The 13375-nt window shown below is 45.4% G+C and overlaps 1 protein-coding gene across 2 annotated transcripts in view; it reads left to right on the plus strand.

Moving 5' to 3' along the window:
- The window catches only part of LOC119457802 (paired box protein Pax-1), a 51929-nt gene extending 47544 nt beyond the window's left edge, over positions 1-4385 (plus strand). For both annotated transcript variants that reach the window (XM_049670466.1, XM_049670467.1), the window contains exon 5: positions 1833-4385. In XM_049670466.1, coding sequence (XP_049526423.1) covers positions 1833-1983 — 151 coding nt within the window. In that variant the 3' untranslated portion in view covers positions 1984-4385. The remainder of the gene's footprint in view (positions 1-1832) is intronic.
- Positions 4386-13375: the final 8990 nt, after the last annotated feature.

Here is a 13375-nt window from a genome sequence, read left to right on the forward strand (position 1 = left end):
CCATTATAAAGCTTGTACTGCGAGCATGATAAGCGTGCTCAAATGATGACGGTGAAGACAGATTCAACGTTATTCAACAAGTTTATTATCGCAATACATGGTACCCAAATCGCACATGCCGGCGCCCTATCGCTGAGAGTAATGTAAACCAATCTCGAAGGCCATATGCTTTGCCGTATGCTGCAGGCGCTGAAAGTGACTGGTGACGTCACGGCCGTTTTTTCTCAGCACATCAGCCACACGGCTTCGCAGCTTTCTTGACCCACCTTAATAGCGCTGTCGGAGCATTCTGACACTACGAGTCGTACACATTCTAGAGACCTGTGTTTTCCTCTTCGCATAATCAATCAAAATAATAAAAAAGCAGATTCGCAGCAGGATTGCATTCTATGGTCCGGAGCGTTTAATTTGACACTCGGTACAGTTACTTAAAATGCGAATTTGCCTTCGTCCGCACCCCTTTTGTTGTTTACAATCCCTCTTATAGTGTTCACATTACCCCAACGATTAGTGCATTTCAATCTCGAAGGCCACGCTTTGCCGTACTCCAGATTCTGGGAGCGGCCAAGGTAACGTCATAGTCGCCATGTTTCGGACAACACCCATCGCGAGGAGTTGCGCAAGAAGGCAAGTTGGCATTTTTGTTTTCTTGACAAACCAGCAAGTAACAGTGTCGAATGTTATGTTGAACGCTACAGACCATAAACTTTGTTGCGAAATTTGAGCCATAGCTCATAGCAGCGGTAAGCGCAAACTCTTCTTTTTTTTTTTTATTGTGATTTGTGATTTGGAGAAAGAAACGTACATCCCTGCTTGCCATTAGATTCGATAAATATCGTGTTTTGCAACAGAATAAGAGAGAAGTTCACAGGGAGATGGAGGCTTGAAGTGGATACAGTGGTTGAACAAGGAAAGTTGGTGGAGCCAACGTTTCGACAAGGGGACTTTGTCAGGCGCAGCATCTGCTTCTCGACGCTGCTTCTTAGAACAATCGACAGAAGCATATCTATAGCTGTTCCTTGGCTATTGCAACACACCACCACCACACCTTTTCTTCTCCCCCCCCCCCCCCCCCCCGCTTTCTTTCTGCCTTTTTTTTAAACAATTGTACTTCTCTCACGCTACTCTGCGCACCAGCTTATTCTCCTCCCTGAATCAGCTGAGCATCAGCTGCGAGTGCGTAAACGCTGCTAAGGAGAGCGGTTGCTGTCCTGACAAGAACAAGTTCCCTTGTCGTAATGTTAGGTCCAGCGACATTCCCTGTTCGACCAGAGTTAATCGTATTTTAAAACAAGGTACACTCTAAAAACAGTTTACACCCTTTGGGCTTTTCCTTCTTCCCAAACAGTAATCATGATCTGCCTGGCTTGCGTTTCCTTTCTTGAAAGCTCTGCGATCGCTATACTTTCCTGTCACAAATGCTATAGATATGTCACGCCGGGGTACGCATTCGTCGCGGAAATCTGCAGGGCGTCTTCTTGACGTAATGCGCAAGCTATCGCTTAGAAATACAGTCGAACCCGGATATACCGAATATAAAGGGGATCACAAAATAAGTTCGATATATAGGTAATTCGATATATAAAAATAAAAATTCTATAGAAAATTTTGCAAGGGGATTTTACTGCTGTTCGTTATACACAATAATTCGTTATATGTGGATTCGATATATCCGGCTTCGACCGTATATCAACCGAAGGTTGGTTCTTCGGAACATGTTTAAAGACAAGATACGCCCTAAAGAGTGTGAACATTTTTTTTTTCGAGTGTAGGCTTCGTGAGAACGGTGGTATCTTAGCGTTCCTCATTCTCTCCCCTCCCTCTGTGCGCAGTCTCCAGGCAGCCCAGCTGAGCCGCTGGGCCCCCCCTCACCACCCACCCCCGCCTCCTCTTCTGGGCGCCTACCCGCACCCTCACAGCTACTACCTGCACGGCTACTACCTGCAAGGAGCTGCAGCCGCAGCCGCAGCCCAGCCTCTCTGACAAGCCGTCTCTTCTCGTCATCTCACCCAGTCGCGTAGCTTCTAAATGTTGGTCGCGACTCGCGAGGCTGCGTGCAACGCAAGGCTTTGCGCCAAGACTCTTGCAAGATGCGACTATAGGCTCCAAACAGCCCCTGACAGCGCTCCAACGTTGCGTCGCTTCCTAAGCCTAATACCTCGTCGAGGGTACGTGTCAACGACAGCGCGGAGCTATGTGTGCTTTGCGAGAAAACACCCACCTGCAAGGCGGATCGGCCGTAAACTGATTATAGTACCCAGTGTGACTTCCTTTGCTGGTCACCGATCACCACGAATACACGGACTCTGGCAATCACACCACCAGCCGACAACGGGCGCACATCCGGAGCGAGACGCCAAGCTTTTTCACCGGAACAGTGGCCAAACATCGGAGGTTGCTATGGTGACGCGACGTGTGTCCCGCATACATCGGATAAAGTCCGTGCATGGTAGTGAAAAGGGCTGCGAACGCGATCTCATCTCATATCACAAGCTTCACTTAGCTTTGCATGTAAATTTTTTGCCGGAACTTCGTGAATGGTTCCGAGCTAGAAGGGCTTATCATTTTATTTCTGCCCGCGCGGAATGCGACGGTAGCGCCGCCGCCCCTTTCGTGACGTCACGCTCTGTAATTCGTCTATTCATAGTTTATTTAAGACGAGGGCACGGACTAGAGGATGTCGCCTCTGTCGATCGACTGTATAGAGAACCATATATATAAGGTATACTATTCTGGGCACTAAAAAGTACACCGTGTTGTCGAATTCGGCCATGTTGGCGCTTTGAGCCAATCAGAGACGACGTGGCTGCCCCGTGAGCCAATCAGAGAGCACAAGGTGGCGAATGTGACAGCGTTTAGAATACCAGCCATGATCTGCCTTTGAGAAGTGCCTGATCGCAGACGAGGGAGTTGCGCAATACCCCGCATCAAATTTAAAGCTGGCCCAATTATTCTACGGGCTCAAATTTGCGCACATACATTACTGCGTGTATTAATGCGCGGAATATTTTATGACCTCACCAGCGTAATATGCACGCGCGTGTCGTCCGCGTTTTGCAAACGAGACTGTGAAGCCAGTGAATGGTGATTTGCATCGCAGGACATGAGAGCCCCCGCTGAACGACAGAGACTCAAGGCGCGAAGCGATGACAACAGTCAACGTTGTTACAACGAACGTCGTGTCTGTGTGTGCGTGTGTGCTTGTGCGTGTGTGTTTGTTATAACACCGACGGATCTCCTCGTGCACCAGCAGGGGAACTGCATGGACATCTGAACACGACACGGTGAACAATTATAATGTACAATCAAGCCTCTTATTATACGTATATGCTATATGGTGTACATAGCTCACGATCTGTTTATGCGAGCTCGTGGCCGACGGTATACACCGCAAGCGCCGTTTTCTGGCAACCAGTGGCATTATATGGTAGTTCGTACAGCCGCCTTCACAATCCGAACGACGAAGATACTTTTTAGCAGCCTAACTTTAAGAAACGTGGGATGTAAGGGGCAAATATCGAATTGCTTGGAAAGAAAAGACGCATTAATTAAGCTAGCACGATTCAACGCTCTAAAAACAATACACCCGTAAGGGTGTTGCCTTGTCTCATAGGTAACACCCCTGCCTTTAGGGCTATAAAAATTTATTGCACATGAAAACGAGCGTTAGCTACACGTGGGATGAGAACATAGACCGCTGAAAACTGCGTACTAATTCTGACCACCTTGGGCGCATAGAAATATCTGGAAAGAGAATTCGACAGCGACAGCTTTGAAAGCTTATTGAATGCACTTTTTCCTGTCACAGCTGTCATATTTTTTAGTTGCCACAAAAGGTCGGCAGAGATGTAAACTTTTTTTGGCCCTCACCAACAATTAGATTTCTGAAGTTGCGACACGGCGTACTCCTTTCGCGGTCCATATAGCGTAACGGCAAGCTATCGAATATTGGTATACCACCAATTTCACCGAATGCCATTTCGTCGAATGTCGTTTCGTCGAAAGAGCTTCGTCGAAGACACATTTCATCAAATTGTGGGTGCCTTTATAACGCTTTGGCACATTTAACTAATTTTCGATAAAGGAATTATCGATTGTTCCCATTACATATTATTTAATACTATCAATACAGTGTTATAAAACTTATGACAGCGCATGAAATTTAGATATATTTGGTGCACTAACCTCGATTAAAATTATCCGAGGATATCGCCCATAAATATACACACTACGATGCTGCTTGGTGCCAAAGAGAAATGTCGCCGGCGGAAAAATGTTTAATATCACCACGAGTTTATCCGTATTGTGCAAAAACTGCATCTCATTACGATTATACTTTCTTTGCTTCAGCTTGGTCTGAGTATCGGTTTTTTTTAGAAATGACGGCGATGCACACCTGATTCACGATTCTGATCAAAGGGCATCATCGTGCCCTTGCAGGTCACAGCTTGACCATGCGTGTATACAATATGTTGCGAACGTGCGAATGAAGCGGTTGAAGTGGCATTGCTCTCACAATAAAAAAAAACGTGTACTTCACTGCGGAAACCTTCGTGATACCTCTTCCTTAAACAGTGACATTCTCTGCCGAGTCTTGTCATATAAGTAAAGAGACACTCAAGAAGAACACCGAACCTGCTTAACAGATACAGGTATTCATTCAGGACTCCATTTTCATCTATTTGGCCAGAAAGGGTTAATTACAAGCACAGAAATTTAAGGTCAAACATTTTTTCTGTTCTAATCTGGCGTCGCAACTGCGGCGCTAAGTATACGTCAACGTGACGTCACAATTTTCAATTGACTTTCGTTTTTCTTTCCCAGGCAGTTTTTGTGGAGACAAAAAATTTTGAAACTTGCTATAGTTAGAGTCTCTGGATCGCTTAAAGTACAGTGCAATCTTCTTGCTTGTCGAGTGTTTTGAATGACGAAAGCGCAACGACGTTTTCAAATGTGCCAAGTTCTTGGCGACGCCGTTGTGGCGTAATGGAAACAAACACAAACAACGGAGGACCGGACAGCACGGTATTCTGTTATTTGTGTTTGTATTAATTGCGCTACAGTGGCTTCACCAAGTATCAACCAACTTGGCCAAGAACGAGTTATTTTTTGTCAAGTTCTATACAGCGAATTCTCGCTTGATTCGCGTACGTATACGACTGAGTCGCATACATTGACGCTATACGTACCTGTGTTGTTGTTGATGAAGATGATTGTGATGATGATGATGATAACGATTTTCATTAAGGGGAATAGGCCAACGATCAGGCGGCAGGAGGTAGCATAAAAGAAATAATTACTTTAACGGGAGAAACGAAATATACAAGGAAAGACCTGAAAAACGAGAATAGTAGGCGAGTGAAGCAGCCACACTAAATAAAACAAAATTGTGAAAGATGTATTAATGAAGGAAAGATCAAAGACCACACTAATCAGGAGTTCGGAGAATCGATTTCAGTGTTTGTCTGTCGCTCAGTGAAATGGCGCAACCCACTCTGGGAGACCGCGGTCATGAATCGGGCGGTACGAGGTTTCCGGAGAACAGAACTTTGAGGAAAATAAATGAAGTGAGATTGCTAACCGAAAATTGTGAAATTAAAGGTGAAATTGTACAGATATGAAGTGAATAACAACTAAACGCTAGAGTAAATAAATATGAAAATACCCTCTAGCCCATATTTCCCGCACTGCACTCAATTCTTCTTCTAAGACACGTGTACTGCCTTATTTTACTGCGCGAAGCAGTTATAATGACTGCATATCCCTGTAACATCACGCTCGAAGCCTAGGAATTAAAATGAAGCATAAGAAAAAAAAAAGAAAGGAAAGTCGACCAATTTAAGTGCGTTCAACCGCCACGGCTCTGAAGCGAGTGCTCTACCCCATGCTCAATTTGTTATCTTTCATGGTATTTATTGCAATGACAAAAAAAAAAAAATGCCGAGCGTATACTGAAACTATTTCCAGTATTGCGAGCACCGGATCGTCATAACAAATGACAGCGCCGCGAGCAGTGCATAATTAGAAGATCAACATTGTACAGAGCAACACCCTCAATCGCACTAAAGACTAGAAAGGAGAAGCAAAGCACCTAATCAAAAGTGCGCATGCCAATTCGGCTGACCATGATCTTGATCACAAATGTCCTTCAGGTGGATGCGAAATCATGTGACCGAAATGTACACTTGAGGAAACTATTGTTCCTGCGTATCGGTCTTGTATACGAGTTTTCCCACAAGCTATAACGCAACCCAATCAGTAAAAACATATGAAATGGCACGCCGTCACACGATATACTACTTCGATGCACAGCTAGCCGCATTCTACTTGCGGTGAAAAAAAAAATCCTTATATATACTTCCGCTCCAAATTCACGACATAATTTCAGCGGGTCCCATTACATATATAGCACCTCAAAATATAAAACGGTTTGTTTCTTAGTTGAAATATTAGGTCTTAAATGTAACCAAGGGCCAACCGAGCCACCAACTCCGCGTCTTCTGCCCTCTCATAAAGAAAAAAAAATAAAATAGCTTAATTATTTAATTTCTTTTGCTACGATCTATGAAATTCTCCTAACGGGTGACATTAAAGATAGCACAGTAGTATGAAACTACTTATATATTTATTTACATCATATCTTGATAGTAAACAAGAGCACATAAACAACGAACAGCTAGCATGCCTTGTCATCTTCTCCCACAGCAGTGGAGAGAGAGATGAACAACTTTATTTAAATAAAGATCGTGCTTGGTTACTGTGGGTGGAGCCCCTCTTCCAGGGCCCCACTGGCTATTACAGCAGTGGAGCTGCTTGGCGCAGGCATTGACTCAAGGGCCGCTTTCTATCTGCGCCATTGACTACGATTTCGGTGGAAGCTCTGCTGTCGAAGAAAAATCGTTTGGTTCCCAAAGTTTGTGGCCATCGTATTTACAGTTTCAACAATGCTTACAGTAACAAAGGTTCCTACATCGACATTTGCTCGAAGAAAAAAAAATGAAAACAGAGGGGATGTCGGTACCATTGAATCAACATCAACAATTTAACCACCCGTAACCACAGACACGCAACACACCCGGTTGGCATAATTGCTTTTCAATTCGGTTCTCATTACCAACTGAGATGTTGCAAACCTGACCCCCCCCCCCCCCTCCCTCTCCTCTTTTTTTAATGCCCCAGTTTGATATTCAAAGCAGCATCTTCATGCACGTAGATAAAGTAACCGTTTCCTCGTGTTTCTTGCCGTACAGGTGTAGAATTGTGTATTCGTGTGGTGGGTTGGCATTCGAAAGGTACATCCTCTACTTTCAAGTCGCCATTGCGGTATTTGTAGCGCACTTCATATGTTCGCTTTTTTTGTCATCTGTGAGGACACAACGGTCTAGATCGAATTAGTGTCAATTTTCACAAAAGCTGACGGCGAGAATATGATTATAAGTCACTTCCATGAAGTTCCTGGCACGCATCTGACTTCTCATCTGATGTGAATATTTTACGTAATAGCATCCAAGTTAACCTTCAGAAAAATTAAAAGTAATATGCGCATTATAATGTACAAGCGCGGTCGCTGCTACAAGGTATCTCAGGGTGTTAAAGCTATATTTATCGGCGCCGAGTTGACGCGGATCAGCTGGCTCTAATATATCCTAGTTATGTTTCGAGACCTTATCCGCTTCGAAATTAACCCTAATAGACAGGTAATTATGTCGAAATGTTTGAATTCCATTTTACAGTCCAACACGCACGTCTTATAAAAAGTATTAATGCGAGTGTTAAAGTGTTGAGTTAATCGCTGGCAAAAAAAATTAAACGAATTGAACCGCCTCACGAGAGACATTGTCAATTATTTACCTACACGTGACACCATTAGTTCCAGGAGCTTAGCTGTCTATTTCTCTCTTTCCAGAGTCCTGCATGGCTGGTAGAGGTGGAGGTATCAGCGATCGGCATCTAAAACCTTAGCCACTATCATTGCACTGTATATGTGTACCTTCCGCACCTGACTCAACGATTCGTGGACATCCAAACTTTAGGCCCACCATATTTAAAATTGTGAAATCGCTGCATTCTCCCGCCTACGGTGCTAATGTTTCAACATAAGGGGCAGAAACTTGCGAGGCTAGCAAAGTATCTTCAGATGTTGAGACCAGACAACGAGCGATGGAACGAAAAATGTTAGGCGTAGCGTTAAGAGACAAGACGAGAGCGGTGTGGATCAGAGAGCAAACGAGCATAGCAGATATTCTAGTTGACATTAAGAAAAAAGAAATGGAATTGGGCAGACTCTGTATACGTAGGGCAGATAACCGGGTGTGTATATTAGAGTAACATAATGGATGCCAAGAAAAAGGAAAGCGCAGGCGAGGACGGCAGAGAAGTAGGTGGCGTGATGAAATGAGAAAATTTGCAGGCATAAAGATGGGGCCAGCTGGTGCAGGACTGGGGTAATTGGGGATTGCTGGGAGAGACCTTCGTCCTGCAGTGGACATGAATGCAATAGGCTGATGATGAGAATGATGATTAGCAGATGTGCAGCTGGAACGACTTGTGGCAACTGTGGCGATGACAAGTTGAAGTTAGTATTATACTATTTAAAATTTCATCGCCAAAGCGCTAGAACAGACACTGCAAATCCGCTAACCCTCGTCGGCGCAAACACGCACGCTAAAGCCACGTCGGAATGCAGGCCTTCGCTTCCAGGACGGCCCTCTGTGAAGGGCAAGTTTCAGCCCGACGCAGTCAAAACGAAACCTTGCTTGCGAATCTGAGGCCCACATGGAAGAAGCTCGGCCTCAGTGGTTTTCCCGGAAGATATCCCTTATTGTTTTTTTCGGCTTCTTCCTTTAACGACACCGCACTTATGGCCTCCTTCTCGCGAACCCCACCCTTCTCAACTTCCTACGGAACCAAGAACGTAAAACAATACTGCCTGTGTCCTTCACTTTTCCGCCATTTCATATTTTTTTCAGTCCGTTACTCGCAAGACGCCCTGAGGACAGACACCGTCTGCCGCGACGATGTCTGCGGAACAAGAAGGAAAAGTGATGCAAAAATCAAAAAGCGTGGAAGACGGGGGAGTTATGTTTCTCTAAGCACGTCTTTCTTAATTATTTTTTTTTTCGTTTCTTTTTTCTTGCCCTTCTGCGCGTCGTCGTGATCGTCGTCTGCTTCGTGCACTCGAAGCGGCAGACGGCAGTGGCGACGCTCCCGCCCTCTAGCATCCCCTGCGGTTACAACTCCCCCGCGGTCATGACTGATCGCCGATCGGGAATCCGAGATCCGCGCACGCGACGGCTGCCTTTGAGACACGCGAGAGGCCGCCACGTACTGCAGGCGTGCTGGGAGGAAGAAGTTTGTTCTTCGTCCTTTTTTTTTTTTTTTTTTTTCGTGTTGGCGGAGGAGGGGATGGTGGTGGTGGTAGGGTGTCCGTTCAAATGCTAGGAGGAACGACAGACTTCCCAAAGGGCTCCTGCAACGGGGCATAAGGGGGGGGGGGTCAAACCTGTAGCAACGGGGGCGGCGACGGCGAAGAGCGGTGAACCGCACCGGAATCAGCCCCCCCCTCCCCCTCCCCTTTCGTGTGCTTCCAAGCGCTGCGAGACTCACGCCATCTGTTGCCTTATCGGGCTTCTGAGAAAAGCGCCCCCCCCCCCCCCTCCACCCCCATCACCTTTCCCCTCGACAACACCCCCGCGAAAACGGACACCCGGCCCGGACGGGGTCGAGCCCGTAGTCGTCAACGGGCACGGAAGGAGACACGGTCGCTAGCCGATTAACAGGACCCCGGTGCCGAAATAGAAGCTATACGCCGCGCTTCGCGAGCTTCGCGGTATGAGTTGCGGCGTGGAAAACTTTTACCAGCGCGTCAGGAGGGAGACGTTAATGCGTTCCAAAACCGAGTCCCTGGCGTGAAGGGCGCCCGCGCGTCGAAATGTAGGTGCTATACTGCGACAAAACAGGCCAACCGTTTATTCAGTGTCAGCGGCGTACTACAGACTGTCACGGTGCGAACCGCCAGCAGGCTTTTCCCCCTTTCGTTTCATCCCATTCCGGTCTCTATGTATGGCAAGAACTTACCCCCGTATTCAGAAAAGCATCAACTTCAAGCCCATGCTTGGCTTGATTTAAATGACGCCTGTCGTGAACGCGCCAGAGGGAACGCAATGAGCGCCCTGGGCACGTTCACGCCAGGCGTCACTTAGATCAAGTCAAGCATGGGCTTCAACTTGATGCATTTGTGGGGGTTAGACTCGATGACTAGTACGAAGAGATGCCATTACGGCGAAGTTAGCTAAAACGAAGTAATCGGCCCGGGTCTTCGGGTGAAGAGAAGCAGGATTATTAAAAAAAAAAAAAAAAAAGGGCACAGAACGACATGTCCCTCTTGCCTTCGTGTGCTGGCGCTATAATGCTCTCTAAATGCGTTTTCCAACAGCTGCTACACACAACTGCACAACGCTGACGTACGTGTCCAGTGCATTGAGTCGGATTTGCCTGACGCATATTCGCAATCCTTCAGATGCCCTGTCATTCCATCATTCGCGCTGTCTCGGCCAGGAATCGACTATGTGGCCGAAAGTTGTGGAAACATGATGATGATGATGATGATGATGATGATGATGATGAAGCCTCAATTAATGGAACAAACGCACTGTGGGGGATAGGCCACGAACCGGGTGGTAATACGATTGAAAATTAAAAGAAAGTAGATAAACGTGTTACTTCTTCACCATGAACAGGTGCTTCCCTTGAGGTATCCTCTTTTATGTGTTTACGCGTCCGTTTGTTGTGTCTATATAAAAATCACCAGCCCTTCCCCTGTCGAGAAAATGAGGGTAAGCGAAGTATCTGACCTTCGTGATGATTTTCTTTCTTTCTCTCTCCATTTCTCTATCTTTCTTTGTCTCTCTTTATCTCTATCTTTCTCTCTCTCTCTCTTTCATTCTTTCTCTCTTTATTCCTTTCTCTCTCTCTTTTTTTTTATCCCTGCTATGCGCCATTGAGCTTGGACCCTTTCTCAACTATCGCCAGGATCGGCCCACTTTTCAGCGTGACACCACCGCCACCACAGCCGACACTTGTGAGCCTATAAATAAGCTTCGCTTAAAAAGTAATCTTGTTAACAGTCATAGCAGCATCCAGCCCTCACGACTTTCGCTAAATGGACACCAAAGAGCAACGCTAAATCCTTTTAGATAGGTGAGGTATCCTTTCAGTGCTCACATATTCTGTCATTTCGCGAAAAAATGGTGCTCACTGCAGAAGAAAATGAAAGCCGAAGTTTCCCATTTTGAATTTCGCGCCCCTCGCGAACTTCAACGTACATCGTCGCGTGGCGCCGTGATCATTTCTGAACGCGAAAAGTACTTGGTTCCTTTAGAGTACCCTATGAGACTTCTTTATCGATTGACTATTGACGATTGACTAGGTACCCAGCAGACGGTGCCAAATTCTATGACATCGCGGGGAACTATATATGGTGTGGATGACGTCACTTACTTGCCTTTTGCTTTTCTGGCCAACTTAAGTATCACGCGCACGGCTAGACTGACCGTTTTGGTATACAAGAAGCAATTACCGAGTCAGCCTTAGCGCTTATTATTTTTCCTCGGTGTGTCTTTTATGCTTGCAGCCCGTATGGAGGCTTTTGGAAGGAACGTATTTCGAGCGATCACTTTTTGATGATGAATGTTGAACCTTCCGTGATGTCACGTGTTCAGCGCGGTGGCTCCCTGGCACGTTGAGAGAGAGAGAGAGAAGAGATGTTTTAGATCAAGATAAGAGAGATAGTCTGGCGAAATGCCTGACAAGTGCTACTCCAGATGACTGCGAAAAGATGAACATTAAAAAATGAAAAAAAAAATGACGAGAAAACAGTTATTTCTGAAAGAAGAGGAAGAAAAAGACAACACATTGTAATTGGTGTGGGTACCAGGGCATAAGGGCCTATTTCTAAACGAAATGGCAGATTCGTTGGCGAAAGCGTCCCTGAATGGCCCGGTAATTCAAATCCTACCGGTTTCAGCTTTCATCATAGGGGCTAGATTTCGGAGGAAAATGACACTGCGCGAATTTCACGCCCCTTCTTTAACAGACTCCTCAGATTTTTAGCACTTGTCGCATTAATGGAATAGCAAAATCTGTCAAACGCGATCACTTGAAGTCGCAATCACTAGACTACGCTGCAGGAATTCCATTTTAAAATTTTTACCTACACAGAGCTGGTCTGGTTCCCTCACCTAACTGTCCCTATTGTGGACAACATGAAACATTAGATCATTTTCTCATCGTCTGTCAAAGATATTTTGAATTGCGAAAAAGAACCTTAGAAACACCGTTCCGCCTTCTTAGATTAGAATTAAATGTTCAAAATTTACTATCATTGGGGGCCTCTTCCCTTGGGCACAGCGACGGGAAGGTTGTAGATGCCATCCAGAATTACATTGCAGGGTCAGAAAGATTTAGATGACAAAATCAGGGCTTAGGGTTCCGAAATATTTTTATAAATTTGATGACTAGCTGTGTATTTCTTTTTTTTTTTTGTCTTCATTTATTCCTTTATTCTATTCAAGTCTTGTGATATATTCTAATTATTCATTCTCATATGCGTATATATTCCCAAATTTATGTTTGCCTTATTTTATTAATCTCCTTTCTCATTGTTAATTCGAACTACCCGGTTCTTGGCCAATCCCCCAGAGTGGGTGTGTGCCACTAACTCCAAGGCTCTACCTCTAAAATGGCTACACAAACGGTGTGAACTTACAGGACTTGAGCTCGGGGCCAAATCCGATGCCGCATAGGTATTCAAATATACTAAACCCTCGTTGACTCGAACTCTGATATCTCGAAATATCGATTAAGTAAAAAAATCGTTCCGGCCGTGGTTTCAATCCATGTGTTGTAATGCGTTAGCATTAGCCGTGTCAAAGTGGGAAAACATGTAAGTCGGTGAAGTGTGTGTGTGTGTGGGGGGGGGGGGGGGGGGGGGTGCTGGTCACGTGGTATAGGTAGAGAGGGAATGGGTGGGCTTAGAGGAGCGTGTATGTGCATGTATGTATGCGGGGGTGCTAATTTTCAAGTTTTACGAGAATTTTTAAAACTCGTCTGTGCAGATAGGATAGTTTTAATCCGTGAGCTGGATTATTCAGCGGCGGACATCACTTGTACGAGAAATTGAAACACATAATGCGCCAATTTAAAAAAAAACACAAATTAACTTCTTAATAATTAATTTACAGCACATATTGCAATTTACGAACCGTAGCCGGTGAGTTTGCAAGGCGTACCCATTTGGAATGAATTTCTAGTATGACACGTACCAGTTTCGAGATATTAATTTCCAAAGTGGGTGCACACGGGTGTTCCAGTTACT

The sequence above is a fragment of the Dermacentor silvarum genome, chromosome 7 (genome assembly GCF_013339745.2).
Source record: "Dermacentor silvarum isolate Dsil-2018 chromosome 7, BIME_Dsil_1.4, whole genome shotgun sequence".
In the NCBI taxonomy this organism is placed as follows: Eukaryota; Metazoa; Arthropoda; class Arachnida; order Ixodida; family Ixodidae; genus Dermacentor; species Dermacentor silvarum.